Raw genomic sequence first — 23,720 nt, 5'->3', positions numbered from 1 at the left:
TGGCCTGTTCCCGGGCGGCAAGGCTCCTGGGCGGCTCTCTGGCCTGTTCCCGGGCGGCACGGCTCCTGGGCGGCTCTCTGGCCTGTTCCCGGGCGGGCACGGCTCCTGGGCGGTTCTCTGGCCTGTTCCCGGGCGGAAGGCTCCTGGGCGGCTCTCTAGCCTGTTCCTGGGCCGCAAGTCTCCCGGGCAGCCCTCTAGCCTGTTCCCGGGCAGCAAGGCTCCTGAGCGGCTCTCTAGCCTGTTCCCGGGCGGCAAGTCTCCCGGGCAGCCCTCTAGCCTGTTCCCGGGCGGCACGGCTCCTGAGCGGCTCACTGGTCTATACCTGGGCGACGCGCTCCCCTGAAAGACCCTGGCCTATCTTTGGGCCCATTCCTATTCCTGGGGGTGACTACATGGCCCATGCCTTGTCGGCATGGGCTCATTGGCCAGAATGGTTATTGGGTGGATTCTTTGGTGTGTCTCGGGGTGATGAGCTTTTTTAATTGTTGCTGCTGCGCTTGCGGTTACCTGTCGACGTATTTTGTTGTGTCTTTTCTGGGCGACTTAATGTATTGCTCAAATATTGATGGCACACAAAGATGAGGCCGCAACAGATTATAGCTATCAAAATGTGTGTTTAGTTAATTTGTCAGAGCAAGATATGGACTGATCAATATCGTTGTTAGCAAAAATGACCGTGTATGTCATGCAAGTCATGATAACTTTGGGCCGTCAAGCAACGCATGCTGCACACAGAAATCATCAAAATTTACACTCACCTTGTGCATTTGTCCCACCGATCGAGACGGACAGTAGAAGAGTCGAGACTAACACCGTCCACTTCATGTTTTTGATGTCACTGTGATGGCAGAAAACACCTTTTAAATGATTACATGAAGCCCCATCGGATACAAATTATGAACACATAACACTTCTTCTAATATTGAATTCCTGAAGAGACTGCTGTCCACTCAAATCTTAGATGAACATAAAATCATTAATTTGACATAGTTACAGTGACACTGGAAATGACACTTTGTAAGCTACAGTGAGTGAGCACATTTCTTACCGTATGTTGTGTCTTCAAGAATGTCTTGAAACTAGATGAAACTTGGGGGCGGCGTTCTGAACCAGTGTCAGTACCGCGGCGCCCCAACTTCTCTTCTCACAGTTCAAAGAACATGATCTTGTAAAGTCGTCGAGAGACGACGTCGAAATACGCCAGCGTGTCAGGTACGGACCGTTTTGTTGCCTCAAACTTGAGCTGCTCCCATTGGTCCGTATTTTCGGAGCATCACGAGATCACCTCTCTACCAATCCGTGACTTCCCCAACTTGTGGCAATATCCCAACTGGTCTGTGCAGGTGTCTCTCACATCGCACGTTCTCCTCTGTTGTCAGTAAATAAAAACCCGACATTTTGTCTTTGATTTGCCTACCTTTTATCATCACGGCTGTCTTTTGTTGGTGAATAGATTTCTTATAAAATACCACGAAAGGAACCGCAGTGTAAATGTAATTGATATTCAACTGTATATAAGCCAACTAGAACAACTAGGCAACAAAACTGGTGTCTAGTATGTGCATAATTTTCTACGGCATTTCTTTTCATGTATGTATTTATACTTTGGCACGATGTCTTGGATGGTGCCATCAATAGAGAGAATATTACATCTCCGCTATTAAAATCAATAACTATAAACAATTAATAACGCGGTGTGAGCTGATGTTATTACTTTGGCGTGTTTTTGCAGCCTTTTATCTTATTAATGACAACAATGAGATGTTAATATAACAGCTCCTAGATGGTATCACTGACGGTTGGGGTCTATTTTTACGCCGAAAAAACAACACCACGTCTGGAAGTATTGATTTGGGCATATTTTGACAACTTCGCTATGAATAACAGACGACAAAACGATACGATCATACGTTTCACAGGCGTTTACATGACGATCCTTCACCTTTGCATATCTAAGCACGTCGGCAGAACGTACTGCACCTGCGTGATCGTGAAACCTTTAATGTATTGTGCATAGCACTTCGGCAGAACGACTCATATCCGCGTATATATTTACATTCCGTCTGTAGCTTCCAAATTTTGTGACAGAAAAGATGTCCTCTGCAACAGAACAAAATACGATCCAACGTTGAGCTATTATCCAACGAAAACCATGAAAAATTAGGGTTTCGCGCAGGCGCAATACATTCTGCCGACGTGATGCATATGTCTCTGGACACACCCTTCACCTTTGGACACATGTATACGACATCACAACAATTGAATTTCTCTTTACTGTATCCGATATGCTAGTGTTGATTGTCGGATGATACTTGACCAGAAGTAAATCTCTTTAACAAACAAAACAGACACACAGACACCGTCGTCTTCCACCCAGTATCGTGAATGATGCAGCTTTGCTCATCTTTATGTCTAACTCATGCCACTTATCTCGGCTAAATATTAGTTTGGTTCGTGAAGCGACTACCATGCCGGAGCCAGCGCAATCTAGGATGGTACCCCGGCTACAAACGTTTACTACATACCCCTCAAACAGAAACCCTGGACCGGTGTGATTCGGTTTATATACACGTGGAGCTACATCTGTAGACACCTGTTACATTATGAGAGAATTCTGAACATACAAGAATTAAACTATGATTAGTAAAATGAATATTCATCCATTTTTGTTGCAGCGAACAAAGTACGCCTGCTGTGTCTTTTGTTTACCATCAAAATATTTTCTGAATGGCACATCCGGTATTTGAGAGAACTGTCAGAATACGCTCTACCGGCTGACGGGATATTTCAGGATTCTCAGCGAGCACTAGGTACGGTAGCTTCTCACCGACTACGATCCCGTTCTCTACACCGGCCTTTTCCTACCAATGCTCAAAGCGACACTGCGAAGAGGCTTCTGCAGTCCTTATCGCAGATAGAACGCGCGCAAGGGATGCCGGGAGAGTTTGTGGTCACTCCAGCTGGTCATGGCGGCGGAGCCGGGCCCCGGGCAATCGTTCGGTTGGTGTCTTGGTTTTAAATTCAATTTACGTCGTTTCAAAAGGAAACTGATGAGTATCTTATGAGTTAAAGCACATACTTGTCTGAACAAATCGGAATAACCAAATACAACTAATTGTAATGAGTGCGCAAGGGCAGTTTGGTGGGTTAAAGTAAAGAACAGTACTGTAAAACAAACAAAATAGCAGACGACAATCGTAACGTTGAAGCTAAGCGTTTTCTTGCCATCATTTAGTCCAGGATCAAGTCACATATTAATGAAAATACAAAACGCAGAACACTTATGAGGTGTTTACTATGTCAATATACTTTGTAGCAAATGTAGGGATTACAAGACCTGTTGGTAGACGAGCATCCGCAGTGAATATGGGGGGTTGGGGGAGGGGGGCGGCTTCGTCCACTGTTTGTTTACATTTGCCAATGGTGATTCCTTAATACGTATCACGCGCGCGATTCCCCAGTTTGTTCGAACACTGGATGAAATATAATTAGCTCGTTCTGAAGATATTTCACAAAAGGAATTATTGGAGTTATTTTGTATGATGGTATTAAATTGTTCACGAATGAATCTTTAAATTTGATTTATATAATCACAATTGATAATCGCAGTAGATTATAGATTAAAGATGTATAATTATGGCTTCATTCGTGTTTGGGTGAAACATATTGCTTTCACTCATGTTTCTTCTCCTCCTCCTGCCATTTCTTTAATTGATTCAACAGCCAAATGACCTGAAATTTGTCATGGGGGTAGAGTGGGAAAATGCCCCCAGACTTTTTTTTTCATTTTTAAAAGGCCTTTAAAATTGTTTTATTTTGTGTACAGATTTTGTCGAAAAATGACCAAAAAAAAATTTTTTGGTCATTTTTCGACAAAATCTGTTCAATCCATCCAGCCGTTCTTGAGTTAACTTCTTGAGCAACAGACAGACAGATAAACGCAACTGAAAATATAACCTCCATGACATGTCATGGAGGTAATTACACTCTATGGGCCCCAACATATCGTATTGCTACATCAGAGCCACACCCAGTCACACCCAGAATGAAACGATCACAGGACCTGTATCCTGTTTGGGTCATACTCCAAAAAACAACTGGCTCTATTGTGAATCATTTCTTTGTGCTTGCATGGCAGGGCAAGAAAGTTATAGCGTTGTAACAGTGGGGTTCAAGCTCTACAAACTGACTCGTTTGACGGCTCCTGTTGGCCAAACGGTTTGTGTGTTGATTCGGAAGCTGGCTGCACGGGTTTTGTCGCGTTTTTAAAATTTCCAGCATCCTGGGAGCCAGGGTGGTTGACTGTTTCTACTCCCCTAGTTTTTTCAGTGGTTCCCACATCGGCCCTGTGAGTCATGACAAAGCTTGCAGCACAGGGATGTCGATTTCTTTTTAGATTCGAGGATGTTCCCGGAGTTAGAGGTTTTCCTGTTTCTACTCGCCCCTAGTTGTTTCAGTGTTTTTTTTAATTGCTGTAAAATCTAAGGTATCACCATTGGGTTACATTTATACCTATAAGTTATGATAAGAATGCCAAAAAGCAGTTACTCAAGCAACTGGATATGATTTTGAAAACGTCAGACGTTTCAGCTAGTATCCACTAGCTTTCGTCAGTGACTGAGAGACCAGAGGGGAAATGCAGGTTTATAAGCACAACCTATTGATTGATATGCAAATAAAGTGAAGACAAATTTTTGGAAGTCGAAAAAGGAACAAAAGTCAGACAATTCAAGACAAGATAATGCAAATTAGTCTGAAAGCTCCTGTTATACAGAACAGGAGCTTAAGTGTTGTCTGTCCTCGGGGCTGGGAGTGCCAAATCCCAAGTGCCGGAAAGATCGACTCGTAGCCCCCCTTCCCTGTTGAGGTACCAAGGCGAATGTTATTTACAGACTCAAATGTGAGGAGCCCAATTGTAACAACACCTACATCGGAGAGACAAGTCGACCGCTCAAAGTAAGATACAAAGAACATTGCCGACCTAGTGCCAACGGCTACTCCTCAGCTATTTTCCACCACCTACAACACAACCAGGGTCACTCTTTCAAACTCGAGTCCACGGATATCTTAGACCGCGAAACACGCTGGTGGGAACGGGGTGTTAAAGAGGCAATATGTGAAAGAATGTACAACCCCACCCTCAACAGGGAAGGGGGGCTACGAGTCGATCTTTCCGGCACTTGGTGAAACGTCTGACGTTTTCAAAATCATATCCAGTTGCTTGAGTAACTGCTTTTTGGCGTATCGTATTACCTGGATGTCTAACCTTCATCGACGTATCTTACGATAAGAATGTTTATGTGTTTTTCTACAGGCTGAGGGAATCTACAAACATGTTGTGGCCCTCATTCATCATATTGTGAAGATGTATGCGAGGTTCGGACTCCTGCTGTGGAGTGGGGAAAAGCTATGGAGGCATCTGCCTGAACTGTACATTGAGGCGTTGAGGCCAATTCACAGTAATATCAAGGTCATACCATGTAGCATGTTTATTTATGACAGGTATCCATTTGTTGGGGGGACCCAAGATGAAATTGTCCATTTTTCGTCATTTGCACCCATTAAATAAAAGTTTCACGTGGAGACAAAAAACACCTCGAATAGCATGTAGACTTGACTACTGGCTTATTTCGAACACTCTGACAGCTGACATTTGCGAGGCTGACCACTATGCTAGCATATGTAGTGACCACAGCGCTGTATACATAAATATGCACAGCAGAGAAACACCAAGGGGAAATGGTTTCTGGAAACTGAATGTAAACCTGTTAACTGATTCAGAATATAAGAAAGAAGTAGAAAAGGTCATTAATGATACAAAAAGGAATTGAAACATTGCACACCTGACACAATATGGGAAATATGTAAAATGAAGATTAAGGAGCTATCTATAAGCTGGTCCAAACATAAAAACAAAGAGAGAAGCAAACTAGAAAAAGAGCTAGAAATAGACTAGAAAGACTAGAGAAAGAGATAGATACTGACTTAAACCCCCAAACTCTATCTGAATATGAGTATGTTAAAACACAGTTAGAAAGTATTATTCATCTTTTGGCCATCAATAGGAAGTTTAGTGCACTCTGTTATCTGTTGGGCACTCAATGAAGGCAAGATGCCACTTTCTTTCAGAAAAGCCATGCTAAGACTAATATTCAAAAATGGGGATGAAGAAGAACTAAGAAATTGGAGGCCTATAAGCCTATTGAATACTGACTATAAAATCCTAGCATTTGTCTTAGCCAATAGAATTAAACCTCTTCTAGGAAACCTAATAAATAAGGACCAGTGTGCCTACATTAAAGGACGCTTTATAGGACAAAATATCAGACTAATCCAGGATGTCATAGACTTCTGTGATACTGAAAAAATGCAGGGAATGGTCTTATTTTTGGATTTTGAAAAGGCTTTTGATTGTATAGAACACATTTTCATATTTAAAGTACTAGAAAAATTTAACTTTGGTCATAATTTCATAAAGTGGGTTGAAACCATATACACTGACTGCATAGCGTCAGTCATTAACAACGGCTGGAAGACAGCTAGCTTCCAAATCCAACGAGGAATAAGACAAGGCTGTCCATTAAGTGCATTGCTCTTCTTGTTTGTAGCTGAAATGTTATTCCACAGCATACAAAGCAATAAAAATATTAAAGGTATAAAGATTGATGAAGAAGAGATCAAACTCTGCCAAGTATCAGATGACACTACATTATTCTTGTCAACTGAGGAATCATTATATGAAGCACTTAGATGTATTAGATCTTTTTCATGTGTTGCTGGACCCAATTTAAATAGTGCCAAGACAAAAGGGTTATGGATAGGTACATGGAAGACCAAAAAGAAAGAAATAGGGGGAATTACATGGCCTTCAATACCAATAAAAACTCTGGGAGTGTACTTTGGTCATTGTAGTAAGAGTCTAATGAAATTAAACTGGGAAGACAAAGTGAGACAGATAAAAGCAATACTTAACACCTGGAGACAAAGAAATCTTACTCTTTTTGGAAAAATCACTATTGTAAAATCCTTAGCAGCAGCTAAGGTAACATATATTATGAATGCTTTGCCAGCTCCCTTGTGTATATTGAAGGAGCTCAATACTGCCTTCTTTAATTTTGTATGGGGGGGAAAGGGAGATAGAATAAAAAGAAAAACAATAATTGGAATGTTGTGAATGGAATGTTAGGCAAGAACACTTCTAGTACACCGAATTTCATTGAAGTGGACGGACAAATATTGACAAAGCCATCTGATATAGCGGAGTACTTTAATGACTATTTCATAGATAAAATTGAAAATCTCACAAAGGACCTTCATCCCGACATAGACAAGTTAACAGCTCCCATTGAAGAAAACATCATGGCCCATAAGAACTGTACTTTCAAATTTAACGAAACAACAGTTGCACAGGTATGTGGATTGTTGAAAGCATTGCCATCCGGAAATGCTACAGGCCATGATAATATAGATAACACATTGTTGAGACTATGTGCAGATCATATTGCTAGTCCACTATGTTACATCTTTAACTGTTCCATTAGGCAAAGTATATTCCCCTCACAATGGAAGATAGCTAAGGTCCTACCTCTGATAAAGAATAAATCCGCACCACTAAATGGCCCAAACAGTCGCCCAATTAGCATGTTACCAGCAATCAGTAAGGTCATGGAGAGGGTATGTCAGAAACAAATACAAACTTACCTGATTTCCAACGAAATCATTTCTGAGAACCAGCATGCGTATAAAAAATCACACTCTACAGCCAGCGCGCTCATTCAAATGTCTGACCACTGGTTGGAAGAAGTAGATAAGGGGAATTTGGTCGGAGCCATTATGCTAGATTTCAGCGCGGCGTTCGATGTCATAAACCATGACATCTGTTTGGCAAAACTGCAAAGCTACGGTTTTGAACAACCTGCTATCAACTGGATTAGCAGCTATCTTAAAAACAGGAAACAATCTGTATTTGTAAATGGGAGCTTTTCATCTTACAGAGAAACCAAGTGCGGTGTGCCCCAGGGCAGCTGCCTTGGTCCATTGCTATTTTCTATATTTGCAAACGACCTACCCACAATAACAAAGAATAGCATGTTAGTAATGTATGCAGATGACTCCACTCCGTCAGCATCGGCTCCTACTGTGGCTCAGTTGCAAAACAAGCTGCAGTCGGACTTGGAGCGAATTTGTGAGTGGGTGACAATAAATCAACTTGTACTTAACATTGGGAAAACAAAAGCAATACTGATGGGAACACAACAAAAACTAAAGCAGAGTCCAAAATTGCAACTAAGCATTGAAGGGATCAACATTTCACAGGTGGAACACACAGAACTGCTAGGTTTTACTATTGACCAACATCTCTCTTGGGCTTTGCACGCTGACAAAACAAAACTGAAAATGGCAGGTATTATTGCAACAATAAGAAGACACAAGACCTACTTTACCAAAAAATGTTTTAAGAACAGTAATACAAACCCTCGTCTTATCACATCTTGACTACTGCTCCACACTATTGTCGTCAGCACCACAGACGCACATAGATAGACTACAAGTAATCCAAAATCGTGCAGCTCGTGTAGCCACAAACGCCACTTTTGAAGACAGACTTGACAACCTATACACTCAGTTGAACTGGCAAACAGTGAAAGAAAGACTTTTCTGTAATACATTGTGTACATTTCACAAAATAGTCACTACAAAGCAACCAAAATGTATTTTCAAAGAACTGCAGCGAATTGAATCTACACATGATCACAACACAAGACTGTCTCAGAGAGGGGCGTTTGTTCAAGGCAAACCTAAGACCAAAGCTAAAACAAGAACATTTGTCTACAGAAGTATAAAAACGTACAACACGCTGCCTCCTCACATGCTCACCGAAAACGCACGCACATTTAAAGTAAATATCAGTCAACTATGTAAAAAATACGAGCACATGCGTCTTGACACATGGTGGTAAGACACATGGAGCACAGGTGTACCTCTGACCTCTCCACAACTTGTATATTTGCTGTTGTTAGAAGTATAAGTAAATTTAATAAGTAGTTACTGTTACTTAGTAATTTTTATTGTTCTTGTTAAGCAATTGTTATGTATAATGTTGTTGAATCTTTTGTAACTATTAAGTTGATAATTGTATGTATTCTATTATGTGAAAGGACTCCAGGAAGATTAGTATACACAGCTTGTATAACTAATGGAGATTCCCAATAAACAAACAAACAAACAACCAAGGTGGACTTAGAATGTTGGATATATACAGTGTTAAGGATGCCCTACTTGCCTCATGGGCCAAACGTTTATGTAATGGTAGTGGCTCCTGGAGATGTATACCTTCTCACTACCTGTCAGCAGTGATGGGAAGTGTAAACCTAGCCTTTCAAATGAACTGGACTGAAGAAAAATATTTGGACAAGTTACCTACTTTTTACAAACAGATTATTGCTGCTTGGCAAAAAGCAAATGTTGTTTGTTTAAAACCACATACAGCACATGGCATTCAAAACCAAGTTATCTGGGGGAACAGACATGTGATGTCAAAAGGTAAACCCCTGTTTTACTCACACTGGATTAAGGTTTTATTTATATAAGGGACATATTGCATGATGGTAAACTTATATCAGATGAGACCTGTTTTCAGAAGTTGATAATGAAGAAAAACTGGGCTTGTGAGCTCCTGACTCTAAAACAAGCTATACCTAAACAGTGGAAATGTGGGACGTTTAATGTATTAAAGAAGAAAGGCGAAATATTGCCCACTTTGTATGTCGTTTCTGCAAAAAAGGTCAAAACTGTAGACACTATTAAAACCTCTGATTTGTATCAAAACTTTGTTCAACAAAAATTCATGTCACCATACGTAGAAAAAAAATGGGAAAGATTTTTCGAGTGCGAATTGAGGTGGAGAGACGTGTGGCAAAACCAAACAAATCCTGCATTGGGAGCACGTGTGTCACAAATTAATTATAAAATATTTCATGAAATACTACCTTGTGGAACATTTTTATATGTTTGGAAAAATATGTCGAGTACATGTAATGTATGTAATTGTGTTGAAGACTACGAGCATTTGTTTTTAAAGTGTAAAAGATTGACAAATTTCTGGGGAAACTTTTGTCAATTGATATTTAAGTGTTTTAAATGTACTGTAATAGTAAATCTGAGAGAAATTGTACTGGGATACAAAACAAATTATTTGAACTCATCTGGAATATACAAAATAATCAACTTATTAATAGGTATTGCAAAGAATGTCATATTTAAGAACTGGTGTAATAACAGAAACAATGACAAATACACATCAATAGATCTATACTGTATTTTCAAATCAGAAATCATTGTATAGTTCAAAGCAGTAAACAACAGAATGTACAAACATGTTCTTTGTAACTTGTAAACTTTGTATTTATGTATACATATATGTGATGTAATGTTGCTTTTTATGAATAAAATTTTGAAAAAAAAAAAGAAATTGTCCAGTGTGACTGTCATGGGAAGGGTGTTGTGGCGATGAAAAATCCCAATTCCGCAAGCTGACTTGTCTATCACTGAGTATGTCCAGAGGAAGGACTCATGTCTCTGGTAGAAGATGGAAAAGTGAAGTTAAAGCATAACCATGCTTACTATTGCCAAGTTCAAACACGAATGTTTGTTTCAGATACCCAATTTGCAGATTTTGTAGCTTGTACAAAATACAAATCCAAAGGCCTTCATGTAGATAGAATACTGTTTGATGATGTCTATGTACAGTGTGTGTTAAGGAAGGCTAAAGTATTCTATAGAAATGTTATCATGAGCTTCATGTGAGGAAAATGATCCCGTTTGTAGTGAACAAAGCTGCAGATATCAGTGAAACAAATAAGGGCTTGCAAGCTAGTAACTACTGAGTACTGATATGGGAAAGTTGAGGTAAGTTTTTCCACCAACAAAATTTTGATTGAATTATTCAATGCATTTAATCTGTACATTCTTGTTACTATATTAATACAGTATCATGTATGTGTAGAATATCAAATGAAGCACTGTTATCCTCAGATGACGAATATAAAATCCCTGCTACGTTATACGAAGCAGTTCAATTTGTACCTGACATACCGGGTTGTTAAAATATATCACATTTGTATATACATGTTTATGATATGCATATATACACTATAGACTTTCTTTATACAGGAATATATCATAGCTTCTATTTTAAATGTTGCAAAAGTTGAATATCAGTACATCACTTTGCAGTAGTTCTACGTTTATCAACATGTATTTAGTAATTACAACAAATTGCGCTCTTTTAAGCGTCCAATTACTCTTTCGATATGAATCCTACAATTCAAAACTGTTGCATTTCTGACATTATCTTCTTAAGTGAGCTTCGAGCAAACTGGAGGGATTAGAAGCTCTACTTCCCTAGTCAGAAAATCGTCCCTGTTATGGAATTCTTTGTCAGCTAGAACCTTTGTTCCTTGTAACAAGTCCAGGAAACCATTGTCTCTAACCAGTTGTACATCTGTTATTTTCCCCCTGCACAAAGTGATATATAGGATAATGTCCCTCCAGGTGTGCATGTCACTAGTACTTTAAAAGTGTGTTGTTGCTTGTAATCACTGTACAGCTGACTATTAGTAATGTCCAGCATAGGGCGTTGGGTTTCACCCCTGTACAATCAATGATAGCCACAACATTGGGGTCAAATGAAGTTATCAAAATATGGATAGTATTGTTGGATCACTTCCAAAGAAGGCCAGAATGTGGGGCTTAAGAATGATTCAGTTGTTGAATCTGTTCCTAAATTAAAGTGGTCATTTCTTTCTGAAGAGAAGCTGCTTGAGCTATCAAACGCTGGCAGGAAGAGCAAGTCTCACTCTCAGCTGGCTCGGTCCTTCTTGCATAGTCATGGAACATCAGTGGGGCATGGCATGACGAGGCACTGCTACCTCCACACTTCATGACATGTCTTCTCCTACATGTCCCCTTCTCTGTCTTTCCTCTGAGGTACATGGTGGGGTGGGGTTGTCGTGTCCCAGTAGGTTGTATCCCAAAACGTAAAAACTATGAAGACATTATCGAGCTTGATCTTGTTTTTCCTTAACTCCACCTGCCTCCTACATTTTATAATGATCCACACACATCATCTCGAGTTATTACGCTCAAAAACAAACACAAAATGTTCACTGTAGTAACCCATAACGAACATTCTCGAACTTAATTGAGGTCTTCTCAACATTAACCTGCCAACTAAAATTCATGAACATCCATCAACAGCATCTTGAGTTATAATGCTAACAAACAACGAATGAACATTCAACTGTTTACAACGCAACTAGTACAACTAGGCAACAAAGGTGGTCTAGTATGTGCAATAATTTTCTACTGCAACTGTTTTATTGACTGTATCTTGGATGGTACCTTCATTAGCAAGAATATTTCATCTCCGCTTTAAAATCAATAACTATAAGCATTAATAACGCTGTGTGAGCTGATGTTATTACTTTGGCGTGTTTTTTTTTCCAAACTTTCATGCTTATTAATGACAACAATGAGACGTCAATATATTAGCTCCTAGATGGTATCACTGACGGTTCTGGTCTATTTTTACGCCAAAAACAACACTGCGTCTGCAATTATTGATTTGGGCATATTTTGACAACTTCGCTATGAATAACAGACGACAAGACGACGCCAATCATACGTTTTACAGGCGGTATCGTTGAAAGTACCTGCGCGCTTAGTATCGATGATATCATCCACCCAGGTGATCACATGGTCATCCTTCACCTTTGCATATGTTCCTGGACACATCCTTTACTTTGGGCACAGGTGTACGCGATATTCCAACAATTGAATTTTCATTTATTGTATCAGATATGATAGTCTTGACTGCCTGACGATACTTAACCAGAGGTTAATCTACTTGATAAACAAAAGAGAGGCACATCCACCGTCGTCAATGAGTGGCTAATATAAATTTCACTTACGTCTATCGTGAATGATGTAGATGTAAACATCATCATCATATACACATTTGTAATGTTCAGCTTATGCCACTTAGCTCGACTAAATCTTAGTTTAGTTCGTTAGCTGCACGTGTCTGGCAGAGCCAGGGTAACCTTGGATGGTAAAAATACCCCGACTACATACGTTTATTACATACCCCTCAATTGGAAACCCTGGACCGGTGTGATTCGGTTATATTTTACATGTGCATGCTAAATCTGTGCACACCTGTATGGGAGAAATTCAAACAGACAACGATTTATGTACGATTTATAAAATTTTCGTCCATTTTTTGCTGCAGATAGCCCGTCGTGCCTTTTGTTTACTATCAGATATTTTTCTGCACAGCACATCCGGTATTTGCGAGAGCTCTCAAAATACGCTCTACCGGCTGACGGATCCTATTTCAGGATTCTCAGCGAGCACTAGGTACGGTAGCTGCTCACCGACTACGATCCCGTTCTCTACACCGGCCTTTCCTACCAATCCCAATTCTGTCACCAAGTTGTCAAAAGTTTCTGTGTACCCCAAGGATGTTTTTACAGAAGCGATTTTGAACAGTTTCGATAGGGCAGTTGTCATTTGAAAAAATCATTTCCACAGATTTGGCATCCATACAGCATTGTTGATTTTATGCACACGTCGAAAATCCCTAGTAAAGTTGTCAATGAGATTTGTGGGCGGATGAGAGATTTGATGCTGAAAACAGCTTTGCGCACTTCTAAAGCAAACTGTTTCTTAGTCAGTGAGAAAGTGCCAGATCAGGATAACAACAGACCTAGATTGCAGTACGACGTAGTAAAAAAATATATTTTCTGAGCCAAGCAGGGATTGTATATTTCGGTATGTGCGTCCTGTTTTGTTAAAAATTAGAACCTTGGTCTTTTTCAAGTTAACTTGAAGATTGAAGGAGCTCAGTGTAGAATAAAAGTCTACAATCTCGTCCTCAGGTCTGTCACTGTGAGGGGAGTGACAGGACACAAGTATTGTTGAATTGCCATGAATAGTCAATGCTGATATGCGGTCGAAGATTTCATTAACTGATGACACTAGTTATAGTTAGATCGTCCATAAAGGTTTTCAGTTGGGTCTGTCTCATCCCTGACCTTGTCATTGGTCCTCTACTCTGATCTGTCGCGAGCTTTATCACCAGGTTCCTGGCTGCTACAAACAGGGTCACCATCCTGTTACCATCCCTCGTTCTAGGCGCTGCCACGCTGTTGTGTTTTTATTTACTGTAAACCTGAGTTTAATACCATTCATATACTGGTTTATACATTTATATTGGGTAATTGTGATTGTGTAGACACCGATGATGTTACCCCTGACTTTTCAAACCTTTTCAAAGATAAAAAAACACTCCGACAAAGCACCTCCAAACAGATTTGGCAGACTCGTATAACCGATCTATGTACAGAAGCCGCTCTTAGAATACAAAGGGACTAAACGATATTTACCGGGGGGGGCTGTTGCATTGAAAGTTTTTTTTTCCATGGCCCTCCCCCCGATCTCAATTTTTTCCACGACCATCCCCCTCACCTCACAAATTTTTCCATAACCCTTCCCCTAAAATGATAAAGATAAAACAAATCCCGTTTTGTAAGACTTCAGCACAAAGCAGGCCACATTTTTGCGTCAGGGCGACGACATCCAATTGGGATAGCTGGCGCATGCTATAAAACAAGGAATGGCGTTTTTTTTTGTACTGTATTAAAAAGTGCTATCGATTTAAACAGAAATACTTTGACATTTATTTTTTGTCATTTCTTAATAATCAGTGTTCTAGCCAGCCTGGTTTTTCCCGTTCGTCATCTCAAGTTTGTTTGCCATATTTTCTTAAGCCGAGCGCCGAAGGCGCGATACTCAGGAAAAATGTTTAATAGTTGACCCTCTGAACGTTATTTCCTGCATTTAAGGTGTAATTTTCCTGCTCAGCTAAGTTTCTTCTGGTGTAAAATTTCACATTAAGGGTTTTAGCTTGATATTTTTAGGGGGGAGGGCGTGGGCTGTCATATGCCTGTCCGGTCAGGATGTAACGCACAAGCCTCATGCACTTCTATGTTGTATATACGAAATGGACGCAGAAAAAAAAGTATTGCAGTATTTTAATAGCACAACCAAACTTTAATGGGCACCTACGAAATACACACGGCACGCCGGTGCTCAGACCATCCTTCGCGGCCCTTATATGGCGGGCCACTCGCCGCTTCGAGAGAGTTACTGGTCACCAATCTTCTGATTGACGTGATCTCAGTTCACAAGTACTATATGCAACAATTACAAAATGAGGTGTAGACGTATTCTGACAGCGTGCAGAGGTTCTTCGGCTAACAAGGTACAAATATGATCATATTGTCAACAAAACATTACACGTAGATAGCGTCTTTATACATCACGTCGGCCGCCTTTCATGTTTGAACGTACCGCCCCGTCCTGCTACGCCCGACTCACTAGCTTGGGTCGTCGTCTCTCCCCCGCATCGGACGCTCGTTAGAAATTATCTTAATCGCCTCCGACGCAAACTTCCGCTGATTTTCTTGAGATCTCTGCAAACATCCAAGCTCTTTTTATATCATTTCACGCCTTTTTTGGGCGTCAAAGATGGCAGATCGGGCCAATCTTTTGTCCGCCATGATGAGCGTAAAATTTCAGTCAAGACGATATAAATATCTATAACGCGATGAACCCACAGACTTTCGAATCCATTTTGCCGTCTACAAGAAGGACCCGGGGTTGCAACGACGTCCATAGCATTGGTTGTCTAATTGCTGGAACGTTGCTTTGCTTTTCAGCACAACTCTTCTTCGACAGTGTTCGATGTCGAACGGAACTATGGGGCGTTTGGCTGATACCATTAGAATTGTAGGGGTGACGACAGATACTAGTATAAAGTAAAATATGTAAGTGCACCCGAAACGCAAAGGTTCCGAGAAGCACTGCATATTTTCAAAGCTAGGAACCTAGGATGGTACAATGGATTCATAATAAAAAAATTTCATGGCCCTCCCCCCAACCCCTATTTTTTCCATGGCTCTCCCCCTAAGCCAAAATATTTTTCCACACAGCCCTCCACCCCTACGCACCAGCCCTCCCCCCGGTAAATATCGTACATTCCCTAAATGACAGAGTTTTGACACTTACAAGGTAAATACATCTGCCACCAGTCAAACGGCAGTAGTACAGTAGATTATATCGCCTCTAGCCATTCTTTTCTTCAACATGCTCTGTTGTTTCAAGGTCACCTCTTGACCGTTTCTCGGACCACTGCATGCTATTTCATTTCATTTATTTCATTTATTTCGAAACCTTTTAGCCCCGAAGGGCTAATCTTCCAAGGCTCAAACAATTACATAAGTACATAGTTACAACATAGTAGAAACATTTAAAAATACATACATACATACATGTACACCACATCAACAATAAATACACATAGATATTAACAATTTAAAAGTAGCGAGCACGGGTCAAGGATCAGGTGACACTACTACTGTTTGAAACGGCTTTCTTAAAACTGATAACATCGCACAGTGTCTTAATTAACGTCAGATGGTAGATCGTTCCAGAGCACGACTGCACGATACAGGAATGAGCGTTTTCTGCTATTGGACTTAGGTATTGGTAATCTAAAGTTATGTGCGGAAGATCTGGTATTATGACTGTGAGATGCATGAACAGGCAAAAGGGAGTTGTAAATATTTTGTGGTTCGTGACTCGTGAGGATCTTAAAGAACATGACCAAAGTGCTCATCAAGAATCTCTCTCTCACAGTCGGCCAACCAAGATCTAGATGCATCTGCCTGGTAGGAGTATCAGGAGTACATTTCAGTAACAGTCTACATGCCCTATTCTGCACTACTTGCAGTTTGCGCATGTTGGAGTCTGACATGTTGGCTAAGACTGGTGCGCAGTACTGCACAACTGACAGAACCAGTGCACAAACAACAACCTTGCAAACTGCAAAAGGCATCGCCCACATATGTCTTCTCAATAGGGCAATGTTTCTTGATTGTCTTGACGCAATGATGATGATGATGATGATGAAGATGAATGGTTTATTGACATACAAATCCATCGCAGCCCGCAGGCTGAATTGCGGATTCCAATTACAAATATTTTCAGAGTTCAATTCAAAATAAAACAATGGGTCAATTATCATATAAGTATAAAAGGAATAACGTTGATGAATAAAATTTAGCATTTATACAATAAGACGATTATCAGACGGCATTAAAAGCTTAATCCTTAAAAACATTAACTATTTGATTAAGTATTTAAAAGGCGAACAATGTACGCTATTGGGGAGTTCCTGAGTCGATCAGTCCTACATTTAATTGGTCGATACTTGTCTCTGTTTCTGGTTGTTCTATCGTGGTAGTCCGAACCCTTTGGTGGCAGCATTGACGGTGTGTGGGATTCTAAATGAGTCCCGAACTTGAGACACAGTTTCTGCCGGCGGTCTGAGAGCAACGGAAGGTTTATGTCTGTCCTGCCTTGCTCGTAGCTAGTGAAACGCCTTCCCAGTATTGTCCGAACTGCTCTCCGTTGTACAGCTTCGAGTTTGTCCGACTGTGCACAGGTGAGCCCCGGGTGCCAGACTGGCGCGCAGTATTCCAACACTGGTCGTACGAAGGATGTGTATATAGTGACGAGGTCTACGGTGGGAAGATTGAAGTGTTTGAGTTTCCGTAGGAAGAAGAGGCGTCCGTTAGCCTTTCCTATCATTCTAGTAACCTGCGTCTCCCATTTCAAGTCTCTCTGCAGCCACACCCCCAGAAGACAGGTGAGTGGCACAACTTCAAGGGGGGATCCATTGATGGTGAGCGTTGGTGGTGGGGGCGGGCATCTCATGAAGCAGAAAGTGATAACCTTGCACTTGTCTGGGTTAAGTACCATGTGGTTGTTCCGACACCAGCTAGTGAAACTGTCCAGTTCATCCTGCATTAGCGACGGCTTGAGGTAGTGGCGAGATTCTGTCATAGACAGATCATCAACATACTTCCAGTGGTGAAGCAGTGCGTCCTTCATGGCATCATCGAACACTACGAGGAAATTAACGGACCAAGAAGTGTTCCTTGCGGCACTGAGCAGGTCAGTACCTCCCAGTCAGATAGCTGTCCTCCATAACGAACTCTTTGCCGCCGCTGGGTTAGAAAGTCGCAGACCCACTGGATTAGACTCCCCCTTACTCCAAGTCGTAACAGCTTCTGAATGGCCAACGTGTGGTCTAATGTGAGTAACATGTGAGTTCCATGTGTTCACGATCCACTCAAACTCAACAAATCAACATCATTATGAAAATCACAATAGGCTAAAATCAAAACCTTCTACAGAGATTTCACTGGAACCCTTCACCTATCAAAAATAAATTTATTGTTTTCGCTACATTTCCTCTTCTCCATCTTCTTCCGTTCCAAACACTGACCTTCTGACCTGGCTAATGACCTGATTTGTAACTGGTGTTGGCTTCCTAACTTATCAAATAGCCATCCAATCCAGATATAAGGGGCAGATTTTTTTTAAACGGAAAAAAGAATATAGAAAGCTCATAAAAAAGAAGAAGGATTTCATAAGTACATTAGGGACTGTACGATATTTACCGGGGGGGAGGGCTGGTGCAAAATGGTCCGGTAAAAACTTTTTCAATGGCCTCCCCCGGCTCAAAATTTTTTCGATGGCCCTCCCCACCCAAAAAATTTTCGATGGCCCTCCCCCCACCCCAACAAATTTTTCGATGGCCCTCCCCCCATTTTTCGATGTCTCTTTATCCCTCCGTAAATTCCCGAATTAAGTACGCATCCCGATTAAAGGTACGCGCCCCCTGATGGGGGCTGATGGGAGACAAATATTCCCGTCTGAAATGTAAAAACTCGAATAAAGTACGCACCCCTTCTACGCACGGCCGGTACCTCTGGTCTTAAAGACAGGTCATCGTTCCAAACAAATTTAAAATTGCAGCTTTAAAAATTGTTAAAAACTAGATTTATGCTGTGTACTGCGTGATTGTATGGTAACGTAGCGGGAAACGTTCCATGTTCGGGCTTGTTTTCACCGCCGGCCGCAGCCGACTTGCAAGACGTCACCACCGCATCGAAAGGTAAGGCAAGTGCGGCGAAACGTACAGCTTTGGATCCCGGAGAGTGCTGGTGATCAAACAAGCAATGGTCAATAAAGATTTGTGAAAAAAGACCGTATTTCAATATTGACTTCATCGGTAGCGGGGGGTAGTTGAATGTTGATGTACAAGTACGTAGCTTTGTTGTTATTTTTTTACTATACGAAATGCACCGAACACTTAAAATAGCGCCCGCCCGATCAACCCATGGAGAGCAATTAATAAACGATCATCGAGGCGGAGAACTGGGCGGAGTATTCATGCTACTGTAGAGGTGCTGCCTTAAAATTTGCAACCCGTTACACTTCTAAGGAATAAACACGTGTGTTAATTATTTTGTACTCCGTAAAACTTATAAGTACATTCTGTTCAGAGGAAAGAAAGATTTCCTTCCCGGGGCCCAGGTTCTGGAAAGCTGTCCTCAGCGCTGCCACGGCCCTCCTTATTCTTCAGCTGTAGGTGCACTTTGCCTGTCGGCGCGCTCAGCACCCCACCCACCGGCCTTTCATCAAAGACTACATTTTAAGATAACTCCGCCCATATCATTGTAGCTTGCCGAACAGTCGGGTGGGAGAGTACATCTAGCTGGCATTTTCACGTCGTACTGCACTGGCTGGTATAGTCCGCTACAAAGTAATTTCCCATGGCGTTTATCAAGATTTAAAAAGATTTGTGATACGAAATGAAACATGGATAACAATATCTGTCAACTGAACCTTTGAAACGGCATGGGGTAAAATCTTTGTCGAAGATTTTTGAGTTAAACTCAAGCCGGAAGTGCATTAGAACTGACCATCAGTCGAGGCACAACTGTTATTTTATCACGTTACGTTATGTTTACGACGATCAAAAACTTCACGGCTTGCGGACCATTTCAAATATTACCGCTCATAAACCCTCTTACAATTTTATATGTACTTACGGGGGTTATATTTTCGGCCGGAGTTCCACTGAGATCGGCGTCGGCTGGCTGGGGGACGGCCGGTCGGCATGACGGAGCGCCGGGCGTCATTGCTAGTGACCAACATTTTCTTACCGTGGGTGACTTGACTTGACTTCTTTTTTACCACAACTTGGTGTAAATATCGACGATAGTCAGAGGAATTATGTTCATATATTGAAGTTCAACTTTATTTCCACTCGTCAATATTCTTATCTAAACATGCTATGGACGATCGATGTTGTTCCAAGCTCCCCGTGCCGGTGTTCCGCTATATATATTCCTGGGTCGTCCACGGATTTGTCGGGGGAAAACCTCAAATAAACCTCAAATAAACCTCAAAAACCTCGCACCCCGACTTTGGCGACGGCCCGAGACACTTTTGGGATTTGGAAAACTTTTAAAAGTGCGTACTTTATTTCGAATTTACGGCGTATTTCTTGTAATTCGGTACTACGCGACGCCATATTTTGGAAAACTTTTTCAGTGGCCCTCCCCCCAAGGCTGATTTTTTTTTCGATGGCCCTCCCCCCGGTTAAGATATTTTTTCGATGGCCCTCCCCCCAGGTCAAAAAAGTTTTCAATGGCCCTCCCCCTCCAGTGCACCAGCCCTCCCCCCCGGTAAATATCGTACAGTCCCTTATGAACCAATTATCTTCTCTACTACAGTCATACTGTAGTCAAAAATCCTGGTGCGTTTGGAACTCTTAGAGATTTTCTAATTTATGACAATTAATTATGTACCATGCAATTATGTATAAGGTATAATGTATCTGATAATTTTGGGATCGAATGTGTCTGTGCACTTAAGCGAGGGGAATTGATGTGACATTATATTGAACCGAAAATCATCGATATACGATGTTAAGACCAGGTTCACTTTGCAATGATTAGAAAAAAAAAAGTTATTAAATAAATTAAAACCAAATAAAGAAGAAGAGATCAACATTACAGATGAGGAGTGACTTGAACACTTCAGTAGTGTAGAAAAACTTCTCAACAGTAAGAAAAAGACTATCCTTCCTCAAGAAACGATCCACCAAATTCAGATAACATTTCACTAAATTTGTCCCCGACCCCTGCAAGCCCTCCTGTTCTTAATTCCCCAATAACCACAGAGGAACTAACCACTGCCGTTTCAAATCTTAAGAATAATAAATCTAGTGGAAATGACATGATTTCAAACGAAATGCTGAAATCCGGTAAAATAATATTGAAAAAGCCACTTCTTCAGTTATTTAACACATGTTTACAGAACGGATATTTTCCCTAAGAATGGTGCCGGCCTTAGTCACATTGTCCCGATTCGACCCGTCAATCCAAGACAACTATCTTGGAATTTCCTAAATTAGCTGTCTAGTCCCTTCCATTTTGAATACTCGTTTAGTAAATTATGCACAAACCACATCAGGCAGGATATAGGAAAAACTTTATAACGGCTGACAATTAGAGAAATCTGAAGTTAAAAACTTTGATTCAAAAACGACATGTTCTTGGATACAATTACCCGGATACTATATATCTGTTGACTCTTCAAAAGGGTACCTCAACTGAGGTAAAATGTTACTTTTGCACCTGAAAACTACCATTTTTAGTGTTACACCATGGGAAAATATCCCTGGATAACGGTTTATATGCTGAAAAAGGTTTTTCGCAATCTGTGACCAAGCAAATTCATTGAAATTGTACATATAGAACGCATGTATGTGGGTCATGAGGCAATAAATCCACATCATTCTTGCGGCGGACCAAAAATCTTCGCTGGTCGACCAATTATATACGACTAGTACAATCCACATGTTTTTTTTAGTAAATACAAAAATTACGACGTTCCGGCCACAATACACCTCTTTTTTTAAATTTGATTGTATGGAAGATATGCATGTGCTCTCCTGCCAAATACACGACGCCGACACTTGGGAGTTTCCAATATACCCGAGTTGGGTATGGGAGGAGTTAAGTCGCGATGTGGGAGACTAAACTAACCTAACCCTAATCGCATGTCTAACCCTAGCCCTGAACCATGATCCTAACCCTAACTCTGACTCTAATACCAACCCTAACCCTAACCCTAGCCGTAAACGCCTGACCAAGGACATAATGTCCTTGGCCTGACCTCTCACGTATGTGGCAGCTCAAGGCTCAAAACGCCCAGAAGGGAATCATACCACAGGCTAACTCTGGGCCTAGCGTGTTATGGGTGTAGCATCCAAGCTACCACGCTAAGTTGCCTGGCTTTAATATACCTCGTAACAGCCCATCGTGAGTTCCCCATTATCCAATCGGTACAGGGAGCGTCAGTAAGTGCACTCCGCCGAATTTTCACACGGCGGAATTCAGGCGTAAGGAATTGGTATATTGTAAAAAAAATATTAATATGATATTTACTATTTCGTTTGAGGTAGGCCAGCGAAAAACTACAAAGTTTTCAGGCCTCCCCAGCATATTTGTCCATTTTCTTATTATTTGATATGTATTTTTGTATATGTGCAGATACACAATAAAAAAATAAATCTTTTACATAAAAATGGAGAAAATGAAATGAAAAACGCAGTCTTTGTCTATCACCATTTATTGCACATCTATTGGTTACATTATTATAAGTACTACACGATGTCATATGATTTTGAAGCTACATCGTGAAATGTTCACTGCAATGCAGTCACTATTTCTTGCACGTTTCTTGATTACATTACATTATATTACATTATATTATAAGCTCTACATCATTAAGATATAATTTTAATAAGTGAAATTTCCACGGTCAGGCATATCTACTAGCAGAAAAATCAAGAATAAGCTTTCTTGAAGTGCGCATATGCAGTATGAGGTATTGTGGGTAACATGTCAAAGTTGAATGCCCCTGGCAATACAGGAAGGCCTTGGCATGTTACCCACAATGCATCGCACCATGAACAAGCTTAGAAACAGTATTATTAGCATTGCCATTTGAATTAAATGTAATTGAAGATAGTTAGGTTTGCAAGTTAGATTTTCTGGTGGATGCACTTCTTCCTTATAGCTAAACGCCTCCCGATGCAATGTCTTATGACTTAAAGAATAAAACTTCCGGAAATAGATCTTCTATTTCTAATAGATCTTTTGTACGGCAGGAATTTGCCATAAACTTATCAATAAAACTTAAAGTATTCTTCACCTTAGGATAAACACTAGCGTCTTAAGAATTCGCCATCTTGATTATTAATATCTTGAATATTGGTTCTTTACGATGTTTCTGTCTGACTGCTTAAAGTAAGATAAATATAATTTAACACTATGATTGCCACCAGCTTTAACTATTTGTAGTGTGATATATCACGATCTATATGTCTATTGGAAATCTATCATAGCAGGATATGTGCTGTATGTTCTGTATCTACATGAGCTACATTTTATTTATGAGTAAGGCAAGATCGGTTTATAACTAATTTACCAGTTTTCATCTTCGAAATGTGGGTCTGACGCTAATACTTAGCCAATACCTTGTTGTTTTTAAAAGGTCTTAAGCATGGAATTACAATTATTCATACATGTTCTTATGTACCGGAGCCACCACTGTGTCATGTTCATATTATTCTAATAGCCGATGTTACCGCTGCTACTAACGCTGTTGCCGTTATCAGCGCTTCTTCTCGCTGCTGCCACCTCCGCTATCGGCGGAGCCACCACTGCCTG

At 40.8% G+C, this 23,720-nt stretch overlaps 1 protein-coding gene across 50 annotated transcripts in view; it reads right to left on the bottom strand.

The window, feature by feature from the left end:
- The window catches only part of LOC109465484 (fibrillin-2-like), a 206,866-nt gene that overhangs the window by 89,516 nt on the left and 93,630 nt on the right, over positions 1–23,720 (bottom strand). Inside the window, exons 1-2 of one of the 50 annotated variants that reach the window (XM_019762828.1) lie at positions 1,049–1,242; positions 759–838 (exon numbers count right to left, since the gene is read on the bottom strand). The exons of the other annotated variants lie outside the window; for them this stretch is intronic. Of the exons in view, the coding sequence (XP_019618387.1) occupies positions 759–825 (67 nt within the window). The 5' untranslated portion in view covers positions 826–838; positions 1,049–1,242. Of the gene's footprint in view, positions 1–758; positions 839–1,048; positions 1,243–23,720 lie in introns of those variants that run through there. 50 annotated transcript variants of the gene reach the window in all.

This window comes from Branchiostoma belcheri, unplaced genomic scaffold (assembly GCF_001625305.1).
Source record: "Branchiostoma belcheri isolate BF01 breed outbred unplaced genomic scaffold, Haploidv18h27 scaffold151, whole genome shotgun sequence".
Classification (NCBI taxonomy): Eukaryota; Metazoa; Chordata; class Leptocardii; order Amphioxiformes; family Branchiostomatidae; genus Branchiostoma; species Branchiostoma belcheri.
This window is presented reverse-complemented; position numbering and strand designations above follow the sequence as displayed.